The sequence below is a fragment of the Petaurus breviceps genome, unplaced genomic scaffold, assembly GCF_028583685.1.
Source record: "Petaurus breviceps papuanus isolate PSGF00001 unplaced genomic scaffold, PetGlider_PUasm1.0 38, whole genome shotgun sequence".
Lineage (NCBI taxonomy): Eukaryota > Metazoa > Chordata > Mammalia > Diprotodontia > Petauridae > Petaurus > Petaurus breviceps.
This window is the reverse complement of record NW_027186304.1, coordinates 13,088,846-13,101,937: the sequence shown is the minus strand read 5'-3', so window position 1 is coordinate 13,101,937 and position 13,092 is coordinate 13,088,846. Positions and strand designations below refer to the sequence as shown.

General features: G+C 33.1%; 1 protein-coding gene across 3 annotated transcripts in view; it reads right to left on the bottom strand.

Moving 5' to 3' along the window:
* The window catches only part of CDH19 (cadherin 19), a 156,437-nt gene that overhangs the window by 54,032 nt on the left and 89,313 nt on the right, over nt 1–13,092 (bottom strand). For all 3 annotated transcript variants that reach the window (XM_069099583.1, XM_069099582.1, XM_069099584.1), the window contains one exon: nt 4,177–4,298. In XM_069099583.1, coding sequence (XP_068955684.1) covers nt 4,177–4,298 — 122 coding nt within the window. The remainder of the gene's footprint in view (nt 1–4,176; nt 4,299–13,092) is intronic.

The following is a 13,092-nucleotide window of genomic DNA, read 5'->3' as shown; positions in this document are numbered from 1 at the left end:
GGGGGGGGGAGGGAAGTTGGAAGCACCCACTTTTGAAAAGCGAAGGGATCAAAGTAGAGAATAGAACAAGTGGGAGGTGAGATAGGAGGGAGTGAAATATAGTCAGTCTTTTACAATATGTCTACTATGTTATTGTTTTGCATTAGCCACACATGTACAACCTATACTGAACTGCTTATCTTCCCAGTAAGGGTGGGTGACAAGGAAGGAAGGGAATGAATTTGTAATTGAAAGCTTTAAAATCAAATATTCAATATATATATATATATACGATTATTAATACCATCTTACATGTAATTGGGATCTAAGATATACAGGCACTGAGGTATAGACATCCACTGGAAAAGTCGAAAGGGGTATGGGAGAAAATATGGGAGACAGCAGATTGGAGGGGGGGATATCCTGTGGGACTGCTATTTGGGGGCGCTGGTGGGGGAAAAATGGGGAGAAAATTTGTAACTCAAAATCTGCGGAAAACTACAGATGTAAATCGGAAGTTAATAAAGCATTAAAAATAAAACAACCTTTCACACCTTTACACCCTCCTACCTTTCCAGTTTTCTTACCCCTTATTCCTCTCCTTCCACCACATAATCTGCAATTCAGTGACACTAGAATTTGTCCTCTTTCTTGCCCTTGACACTCTACCTTCTGACTCAGAGCATTGTAACTGGCTCTCCCCGATGCCTGGAATGTTGTCCCTATTTAGTTCTGCCTCCTGGATTCCCCAGGTCCTGTCAAGTCCCAGCTAAAATTCAACCTTCTATAAGAAACCATTCCTAATTTCCTTTAATATTAACCCTTTCCTTAGGTGGAGGGAGTCTCCTATGTATTCTGTATATATGTCCTTTGTACATAGTTCTTTGCATGCTATCTCCCCGATTTTGACCCCGATTTCCTTGGGTTTAGAGACTTTTAACTCTGCATTCCTGGCACTTAGAATAGTGCTCACAACATAGTAGGTGCCTTAAAAATGCTTATTAACTAAATTAAATATAAATCACAAACAACTTAAAAATTTTGTTATAAAGATATGGATATGCATATTTTTCATTTAATATTTTGGGCATTTAAAAATTACATAAATCCCCCCTTTTTGCTTAGAACAAAGAAACAATTATTGTGATATAAAGTATTTCTATCTTTGATGTCAAAAAATTTTCACACATTGAACATACCTGAAGATGCTTCTGAATATAGATTGATTCTGTTACCCATATATTATTAAGAATTCAGGGGAAACACTTTTATTATAAATATTTTTAATCCACTCAACTAATTAATCTTGTTTCCTTTCAATTCAATAGCATATTGCCAGACACATATAATTTTATTTAAACTTAAACATCATATCTGATTCAATTCAGTGAGCATGCCTTTGTTGTTGTATTGCTCAGTTATGTCTGACTCATTGGGACCACATTAGGAGTTTTTTAGGCAAAGATACTAGAGGGGTTTGCCATGCCTTTCTCCACTTCATTTTACATATGAGGAAACTGAGGCAAGAAGCGTTAAGTGATTTGCCCAGCATCACACAGCTAGTAAGTGTCAGAGGCGAAATTTGAATTTAGGTCTTCCTCTCTACATGCCCTAAGCTCTATCCATTGTGCCACCTAGCTACTCATACCTTAAGTTCCTTCTATGGTGTAGGCAAGTTTTGAGGATATGAGGAAAATAAATTGAAACTGTCCCCTTTCTCAAAGAACTTATGTAATAATGGTGACCTTAACATCTGCATTGCTGTAGACCAGGTGGTCTGGTTTTTCATTCATGAGTCACATTTGCAGAGCAATGTTCTTCATGTAAAATCACAACTCTTCATATTAAATCTAAAGATATTTGACATTTTTTGATACCAAAGGTTTTGAGACCTTTACCTAGTCCTACAATTCTTTAATCTCTTACATAGAAAAATAGAGTAAGTAATTAAAATAGCTTTTTAATTCTCCTATGGCTTTTGTAGTTTGGGATTTATATAATTTCGTTTTGGTGATATCTTGTTCTATGCATAGGCAATGTAAACAAAAGCCAATAGCACATGATCTGCCTTATTTAATTCGGTCACTTTAATGTAAGTCAACAGGATAAATCCTCTTTATAATGTCAGTTATTAGTGATATTATGTAACCTTTTTATTTTATATAGCTTGAAAAATCATTGCAACCTTACTATAATAGGTAATGAAATATAAATAGCCCTTGGTATAATATATAACTGTAATAGTCCATGACATGTGAATAACTTAGTTTTTCTAGTTAAGCACAACTGTGACCCTCAAATGAAAATATTTGAGTTTATTCTTGCTACATTCTCAAAAAAAATTCCTCGTATCTATCTCCATGTAACATAATGAATTTTCCCCTATAAGCAAATAAACTTTCTAATTAATATGAAAAAAGGAAAAGATGTTCACCATTTGAAAATATAGCCTCAGGTATGTGAGAATGTCCATAGAAAGTGAAATAATTTGTGTCCAATGCACGTTAAAATGTTTGTTATTTTTTAATATAGCAACCCACAATGACATCTATTTGTTGTACAATTAAAACTTGACCCACCTCATAAAATGAACATGAGACATTTCTTTTATTTCCTTCAAATGAAGTACATAGAATTACAAGAAATGAAGTTGTGAATATTTTTATTATTATTAAAATAACTCAAATATTAGAATCAATTTGGAGGAATTCCATTTTCATAGATGCTGAAACTTTTCATGAACTATCTCTACTCCTTTCCCAATTGATAAAGTGACATTATAAATAATGAATTAGGTCACATATAGAACCAAAGAGTAAAGGTTCTTTGCTTTATAATAAATATCTTTTGTGTTTCTTGACATTGAAGCCTTGGCATTTCTGTTGCTGCAGGAGACATTTATTCCATTGTAACATTTTTTTTCTCACATCCTTTATTGTTTAGTTAAATAGAAGATTCAGAAGACAGACCTAAATCATCCTGCAGTGTTTCCATAGCAGTATTCAATGCAAGAAAAAATATACCCAAAATGTACTCCATTTCATCATAACACTTAACAACTTTGCAATAAGTTGAGAAATAAGGTTTTTTTAATTTAAAAACTTTTATAAATTTCCATAAAGATTATGGGATTTAATATGTAAAATGAGTTTGTAGAAATGTTTGGGCCTTCTAATATTTTAGATTTAATCATTCTAAATATTTTTGGATCAATCAATGAAATAATTATGGAAGTATTTTATAATAGATAAATTTTGACTTATGCATGATATTTGAGACTGAATCTAAAAGATCTATCAGGTTAACCACTAGTAGCTTAATTTTTGTGACCTAAATTGGAAATTGAACTGGGTCTTCAATTTAATAATTTTAACAAGTGGAATCAAGTACTCATTAATACCTATTTGAAATAAAATTGATTAATTTGAAATCATCTTTCAGAAGGGTTTCTGAAATGATTATCTTTGAACATGGGAAACTTGGTTAGGTTATAAAGTACCAGATTGGTATTATTTAAATCATGTCAGTTCCCTTATCATTTTTACCTCTTTAACAAAAAATTCTTTTAAATTTCTATGTTCTAGCTCCAAAATTTTACTAATAACTGATCCAAACATGCAAGAAATCCCTTATAGCAAATCATTGACAGCAAAAGAGTATGTAAACAAAAGCAATTAGCATTTGAGTTTCAGAAGAAACCAGTAGGTGGAATTCATTCAGGAAGGCTTACTGGCTTTAATTTTATTGGACAGATAGCCTTCTTGAATTATATGCAATGTTATCAATTGATTTTCAGAGCAGACTTCTGATTGATATAAAAAATAGATTGGCTTTTCCTACACTATTAAAGAAAGCTGCTATGAAACTAAAAGGGGTTTCATTTAACTTAAAGTCTTACATCAGGAGAATAATTCAGATTTAATTAGTGTAACAACTTCTCTTCCAATGGATCACCTTTGTTTTTCCCTTTCCAGTTTAATATCTTTTATGAAAGAATGTAAGTCCTTCCTTGGAGCTCATATACATTCTGCTCTCATTAAGCTAATGGTTCAAATAATGCCTCATAATGACAAGAAGCCACAACAATATCATGCTTAAGAAATATGAATTCTCTCCTTTCAGGAAGGGACACTATGAAAATGATTAAAATACATGTGTGCAGTACGTAAAACATGGTGTTTCTAAATTCTTACTCACTTTTTTCAGTGGCTATGACTGTTATGTTGTGCCACACAGCTATCTCCCGGTCCAGAGGTTCAGTTATAGTGATGGTGCCATTGTCATCAATGTTGAATAAACTGCAGTCAACAATAGAATACCTAAACCCAAAAAGGAAAGAGATATGCTGAGATATCCTCTTTGAAATGGTGACGTATGAAGCTATTGTCATGCCCCAAAATGACAGTGAATAAATGATTTGAAATACGAATTGCTCTAGCAGAAAGCTTACTGACAATGTTCAAGTGTCTCTGAAATACTTCTGCCAATATCATTTTAATTAAGCTAAAAATATTTCACTTCTAGGGGTTAATATGAAATAGAGGGAAGATGTATCATTTATTTTCATTGCTGAGAAGGATCAGAATAGTTGACTTTACTCAGTTCAAACTAAATTGTAGAAATTTTATTTAAAATGAGCAGAAAATTTATAGATATTTAATCTGAACTATGCTCATTATTTGGAGAAGCAGGGTACAAGCCATCTTCCCTGCCCTTATTCTAACTGGGCTCTGTATATGCACAAATCCAAAACACATGTTCATTCCATCATGTTATATCTATAAGAATAGAAGCTTTGGGCATAATTATACTATTTCTATAGGCACTAGTATGGCATAGTGTCAAAGTAAGAATCACTTTTTAAAGTAAAATATATAACAATCATTAATAAAAATTATCCTTTCTGTTGAACAGATAGAGCTGTAATGGTTTTAGAAAGATGAATGGAAGGAAGCTCCTTCCCACCTTCCTTCCATTTGTGAGGAGAATTAACCTGTTCCTTCTTGCACTTTAAAAAAAGAAGCACTGCTTCTAATATCTATTATGATAATGCCTGAGTAAAACACTGGTTTCAGAACTCTTCTGTGAGATGGATACTGAATGACTGCAAAATGTACAGTGATAGACTTTTAAATGTTCAGCATGCAACATAAGCCAAAAAGGGATTATAATACAAAAAGCAAAGAAAAAAGAAAAACTTTAGCACATTGAGATTCTCTTACCAAAGTATGTATATTTGTGAAGATTTTGATAAACGATCAACAAGTTTCTTTCCCCACCCTTACTGGGAAAATAAGCAATTCAATATAGGTTGTACATGTGTAGTTACCCAAAACATTTTCATATTGGATATATTGTGAAAGACTGACTATATTTTCCTCCATCTTATTCCACCCCACCCACTTGTACTATTCTCTACTTTGACCCTGCCTCTTTTCAAAAGTGTGTGCTTCTAACTACCCTCCTCCCCAATCTGCCCTCCCTTTTATCATCCCCCTCTTATTCCCTTCCCCCCTACTTTTCTGTAGGGTAAGATACCCAATTTAGTGTGTATATTATTCCCTCCTTAAGCCAAATTCAATGAGAGTAAGGTTGACTCATTCTTTTTTGCCTTCCTGTTCTTCCCTTCCATTGTAACAGTTTTCCCCTGCCTCTTCTATATGAGATAATTTACCCCATTCTATCTCTCCCCATCTCCTCTCATTATATTCCTTTCTCACTTCTTAATTTTATTTTTTAAATATTATCCCTTCTCATTCAATTTATCCTGTGCCCTATATCTATGTACACCTGTACACATATACACACATACATATGTATTCATGCAAACATATACCCTCCTATATATATATTTGTATGTGTATACATATATACACATTTATATTACCTTCAACTATCCTCATACTGAAAAAAGTTTCATAAGTTACAATTATCATTTTCCATGTAGGAATATAAATAGTTCAACTTTGATAAGTTCCTTATGATTTCTTATCCTTGTTTTCCTTCTCATGCTTCTCTTGCTTCTTGTATCTGAATGTCAAATTTTCTATGCAACTGTGGTTTTTTCAGCAAGAATGCTTGAAAGTCCTCTATTTCAATGAATGACCATATTTTCCCCTGAAACATGATACTCAGTTTTGCTGGGGAGGTGATTCTTGGTTTTAATCCTAGTTCCTTTGACCTCCAGAATACCATATTATAAGCCCTTTTGTCCCTTAATGTAGAAGCTGCTAGATCTTCTGTTATCCTGATAGTGTTTCCATAATACTGAAATTGTTTCTTCCTGACTGCTTCCAGTATTTTCTTTCTCCTTGACCTCAGAATTCTGGAACTTGGCTATAATATTCTTAGGAGTTTTATTTTGGGTATCTTTTTCCAGAGGTGTTCAGTGAATTCTTTCAATTTTTATTTTGTCCTCTGGTTCTAAAACATCGGGGCAAATTTCCTTGAGAATTTCTTGAAGGATGATTTCTAGGTTCTTTTTTTGATCATGGATTTCAGGTAGTCCAATGATTTTTAAATTATCTCTACTGGATCTCTTTTTCCAGGTCAATGGTTTTTTTCCAATGAAACATTGCCTTCTATTTTTTCATTTGTTTGGATCTGTTTAATAGTATCTTGATTTCTCATGAAGTCATTAGCTACCATTTACTGCCATCTACTTCTGAAGGAATTATTCTCTTCAGTGAGCTTTTGAAATTCTTTTTCCATCTGGCAAATTTAGCTTTTTAAGGCATTCTTCTCCTCTTTGACTTTTTGGACCTCTTTTGCCATTTGAGTTAGTCTATTTTTTAAGGTGTTGCTTTCTTCACTCAGGTTGTTGACTCTCTTTTCATGATTTTCTTTCATCGTTCTCATTTCTCTTCCCAATTTTTACTATACTTCTCTTACTTGATTTTCAAAATCCTTCTTGAGCTCCTCCATGGCCTATAACCAGTTCCAATTTTTCTTCAAAGCTTTTGGTGCAGGAGTTCTGACTTTGTTTTCTTCCTCCCATTCCATGCTTTGATCCCTTTTGTTCCCCAAAAAGGAATCTAAGATTTGATTGCTGTGCTTGCTTTACATGCTCATGTTGCCCCTCAATTACTTGACTTTTGAGCTCTTTGCCACAGTAGAACTCTGCTTCAAGAGAGGAGAGTTTTGTCCAAAATTGCTGGGAATTTTCACAGCTGGTGAACCTATTAGTTGGATGCCCTCACTGCAGCCCCCAGAAGCTCTGGCCCACTGGCCACACACCCCAGGACCTCCACCCAAGACAGCAATCCAGATCCAAGTAAGTAAAAGCAAGAGTGATTACCCTCTGAATTGTCACTTGGTCCACCTACTATCTGCAGGCCAGGAGCTCTGAAACAGCCATGTAGTGGCAGCTGCATAGCTGCTGCACCTCTGGCACTTCTTCTTTGGGGCTGGGGACCAAACATGCTCTTGGTCCCCCTGTTCCCACAAAGTTCCACACTGACCTTTTTGTTTTTACTTTGTCTTTGGAATTATGAAAACTACCACAGCTGCTGGTGATCCACCCTCCTGAAGTCTGCTCCAGCTGCCCATGGTCAGGGAAACACTGGGACTAAAACTGCAGGCTCACACAGGGCTGGGTTCAACTCCCAGAGAGCTGCAAAGGATCCTTCCTCTAGGCCTGGCAGGCTGCCTTCGACAGGAGATTTGTTTCTCTCTGCCACTTTGTCAGTTGTGTAGCTCTAAAATTTGTTTAGAGTCATATTTTATACGTATTTGAGGTGGTTATGGGAGGAGCTCACAGAGTTTTCCTGCTTTTATGCTGTCATCTTGGCTCTGCCCCTCCCCCACCTCCCAAGTCTGTCCTTCTACAACCTTATCCAGGGAGCTTTCCTTGATCCTTCTCACTTCCTACTCCTAACCCCTAATTAATAATGATCTTTCCTCCTTAGACTTCAAAGAACCTTGTTTATGCAAATGGATGTACTTATCATATACTGTTATAGGCCAGTAATTTACCCATATTGTATTTATTTTTTGCTATACGTCAGGAATATCTTATCTTTGTATTTTTCTGGTTTTATCACTATAAGAAAATAAATATTTGTTAAGTTGAATTGAATTGAAAAGGATCTCAGAGTTCATTTATCTATTTAAAAAATAGTTCATGTATCCCATTTACCCGATCTCCCAGCAAGTGATCATCTAGCAGAAAACGGAAGAAATCAAAAGTCAATAAAATCTCAGACTCCTAAGGCAACCCTTTCCATTTATAAATAGCTCTCACGATTAGGGAAATTACTCTTATATTCAACCAAAATATGCCTCTATGAAGTGTGCACTCCCTGGTAATATTCAGAACTTCAGAAACAAATGAAATGCCTACCCTACTTTTCTATGCTACAAAATCATGATGAATCATGATTGGTGTGGAATTGGTAATAGCAAGGCTAAAAAAAACAAAACAACAAAAAAACACCTTGAGTTTAGCATTAAAAAATAGTATTTAACTTTCACTTTTATATGGCATTGAGTTTGAAATCTTCCTTTCCCCCCTCCCAAAGACAACAAGCAATCTGACACAAGATATACATATGAAATCACATCAAACATATTTCTATGTTAATCAAATTATGAAAGAAGAATCAGAACCGAATGAAAAAAAGAAAAAAGAAAAAAAAACGTTAGAGAGAGAGAATAGTATGCTTCACTCTGCATTCAGACTCCAGAATTCTTTCTCTAGACGTGGAAAGCATGTATCCATCATGAGTCTCCTGGAATTATCTTAGAGCATTGCATGGCTGAGAAGAGTTGTCTATCAAAGTCAGTCATCACAGAATGATATATACATATACACATATACAGTGTTCTCCAGATTCTGCTAACTTCATTTAGCATAAGTTCCTTTAATTCTTTCCATGTTTTTCTGAAGTCCATGTGCTAATCATTTCTTATAGTACAATAACATTCCATTACATTAGTATACCACATCTTGTTCAGTCATTTCCCAATTGATGGGTACCCCCTCAATTTCCAATTCCTTGCCATCAGAAAAAGAACTGATATATATATATATATATGAATATATATATATATATATATATTTACATTTGGGTCCTTTTCCATTTTTTTTGTGATATCTTTGAAAAACAGACTAAGGAGTGGGTATTTTTGGATCAAAGGGTATGCACAATTTTATAGCCCTTTAAGCATCGTTCCAAATTGCTCTCCAGAAAGGTTGGATCAATTCACAACTCTACCAACAATGCATTAGTACTCCAAATTTCCCATGTCTTCTCCAACCTTTATAAGTTTCCTTTTGTGATATATTAGTCAATCTTATAGGTATGATGTGGTGCCTCAGAGTTGTTTTAATTTGCATTTCTCTAATCAGTGATTTAAACCATTTTTTTTGTATGACTGTAACTTTAATTTCTTAATCTGAAAGCTTCCTATTCATATCCTTTGACCATTTATACACTGGATAATGCTTTGTATTGTAAACTGGACTTAGTTCTCTACATATTTGAGAAACAGGGCCTTTATCAGGTAATGACTGTAAAAATTGCTTCCCAGCTTTTTGCTTTCCTTCTAATCTTGGTTGCATTAACTTTTTCTGTTTAAAAACTTTCTAATTAAATATAATCAAAATGATCCATTGTGTACTCCATCATGTTCTCTTTCTCTTATTGGGTCATAAATTCTTCCTTTCACCATAAATCTTACAGGTAAACTATTCCTTGCTCTCCTAATTTTTTTATGGTATCACCATTTATGTCTGAATCATGTACCCATTTTAATCTTATATTAGTGTACAGTGTAAGATGTAGGTCTATGTCTAGCTTCTATCAGACTATTTTCCAGTTTTCCTAGAAGTTTTTGTTAAACAGTATGTTCTTATCCCAGAAGTTGGAGTCTTTGGGTTTATCAAATAGTAGATTACTGTAGCGATTGACTAATATGTCTTATGTACCTAACCTATTTCTCTAATTCACCACTCTATTTCTTAGCCAGTACCAAGTACTTTTGATGACTGCTGCTTTATAATACAGTTTAGGTCTAGTATGGCTAGGCTCCCTTCCATTACATTTCTTTTCATTAATTACATTTGTTCTTTTAGATGAACTTTATTATTTTTTCTAACTCTATAAAGTAATTTTTTGGCAGTTTGATTGGTATGACACTAAATAAGTAAATTAATTTAGGTAGAATTGTCATTTTTATTATATTAGCTTGACTTATCCATGAGCAGTTGATATTTTTCCTATTATTTATGTATGTCTTTATTTACGACATGTTTTTTGTGACTGTGTTCATAAAGTTCCTGTGTTTCTCTTGGGAGATAGACTCCCAAATATTTTATAATGGTTATGTTAGCTTCAAGTCAATTTCTCCTTTAATCTTTTGCTGTTGGGCTTTGTTAGTTATAGAGATGTTGATTATTTATGTGGGTTTATTTTATAACCTGCAAATTTGCTAAAGTTGTCAATTATTTAAAACTATTATTCTTAGTTATTCTTAGCAATACAATGATCCATGATAATTCCAAATTTTTCATCCATCTCCAAAGAAAAAACTGATGGAGATTGAATACAGACTGCAGCAAACTAAATATATATAATTCTCTTGTTCTTTTGCTTTGTTTTGTTTTGTTTGTACTTTGTTTTCTTTCTCAACATGACTAATATAGAAATGTTTTGCAAGACTGCACATGTGTAACCTATCGAATTGCTTATTACCTCATAGATGGTTGATGGAAGGGAAGAGAGAATTTAGAAGCCAAATCTTAAAAATAAACTAATGTTAAACATTTTATCTGCATGTATTTAAGAAAAAAATAATGATTAAATTTTCAAAAATGGGGAAAACATTCAACAAGAAGTGATCACAAAAATTAAAACAGATTAACAAATATGAGTATAGACTAACATCTTATACCATATAAAGGAAGAAGTTCCAAACCAAAACTTGATTTAAATGTAAAATATCATAATGTGAAAAACAATTTGAAGAAGAAGGTGGTGTTATTTCCAGAGGAAAAATTTTTAGGTAGGCAAGGGATCAAGTTAATCACCACAGGTAAAGTAGATGTCAATTACTTGAAATAAAAAATTAAAAATTTGAAAAATAAATAACAAAAAATTGAACAAAATAAAAACATTCATTTATAATTAGGAGGAAAACAATTTGTCATATATTGTATATATGTTTATGTGTGTGTATATATACACATATATTTGATCTATGTCAGATATTCAACATATTAAGGTCATCAATCCACAATTTTAAGACTAAATGTCACTCCTCAATGAATAAACAAGTAGTCAAGGATTATGAACTGGTTATGAAAAAGCACCAATATTTATTAACAAAGATCTAGAAGATTGTTCTAAATCACTAAATATAAAATAAATATAAATGAATACAACTTGAAGTTTTCATCTCATAAATATAATTTTGCCAATAATCATACAAAGAATGAAACAAGTAAATGCTGAAAAAATTATATAAAGATAAACACATACATACACAGACACACACACACACACACACATATATATAGATAGATAGATATAGAACTGTTTGAGTGTGTATATACACACACATATATTGAGTCAAATTTATGGATAAGTGAATATACACATATATACATACATATTGTTGGTAGAAAGACTAAGACTAATTGACTTAGTTTTTCTAGAAAACAATTTGGAATTATGTGAAAAAGTGATGAAAATATACATAATCTGATTCTGAAAGTGCACCTCTAGTTATATACTGATATAAAACCAAAGAAAGAATGAAATCGCATAATTATATAAAATTTTAACTTCAATTATTGGCAGCAAAGCAGTAGAAATTACTTTGTATCTATTGACTGGAAAATGGTTAAATATTTTATATAAATGCAAAGGAATATTAGAGTATACAATAAATGTGAAACAGAGAAAATGTGATGAATGGCATAAATTACATGAATGAACTGATAGAGAAAATTGTTATATATGTATGTATCTATATACATATATATCCACACACATACACATGTATGCAGATTTATTAATAACATTTAATTAAAATAAAGTTAAATTAATATCATATAATTATAGTAACCAAATTGACCTTTCAGAAGCCTTGATATATAGCTCTCCCATCATTGCTGAGGTACAGGACTATGGATATGAAGAATTACATATCCTGTCAGAAAGCTAGAATATTCAGAGATTAAGTGGCTTTGCCAGGGTCAAAAAGTTCACATCTGTCAGAGATAAGACTTAAATCTGGGTCATCTTGCCTCAAAGCATGCTACCGCCATTGTCTACCATGCTACAATGCTGCCTCTCAAGCTGAACAAATGATCATATCAAAGATACACACATACATATATACACACATATATGCATATATACACACACATATATATTCATTAGTCTTAGTCTTTCCACCAACAATGTGTATGTGTATATTCATTTATCCATAAATTTGACTATATATGTGTATGTATACACACACACAAACATTTCTTTGTCTATCTATCTATCTATCTATCTATATATTTCATATATATGCACACACACATATCAGGTCTGTAGTCAAGAAAACTCATCTTCATGAATTCAAATCCGACCTCAGACTCTTCCTAGCTATGTTACATTAGGCAAGTAACTTAAGCTCATTTACCTCAGTTTCAACATTAAAAGGAGCTGGAGAAGTATATGGCAAACCACTCTGGAATCTTTTCCAAACAGGATTAGGGAAAGTCAGACATGATTGAATCACAACAATCTATTCATCTCACTACCTTCTACTTCTTTTGTTTTAGTACATTTCATTTTTGTTTTCTGGGTTCTATTTTACATTTTTCAATGCAAGTTAAACATAAAATATTTGTTCAATTTGAGCCCGTCCCCCAGACTTCTATTTGAGCCTTTGATCATATTGGTTTCTCCTCCTGAAATGACTTTACCCTCTCTTTACTTGTTTACATCCTGCCCACCATAAAGACACAACTCAAATTGCACTACCACTATAAACATCTTTTTTGACCTCTGGACCTCATTAGCTTGTCCCTTCTTTGACTTCCTAAAGCATATTAATAAACACCTACATGCTCTCTCTCTCTCTCTCTCTCTCTCTCTCTCTCTCTCTCTCTCTCTC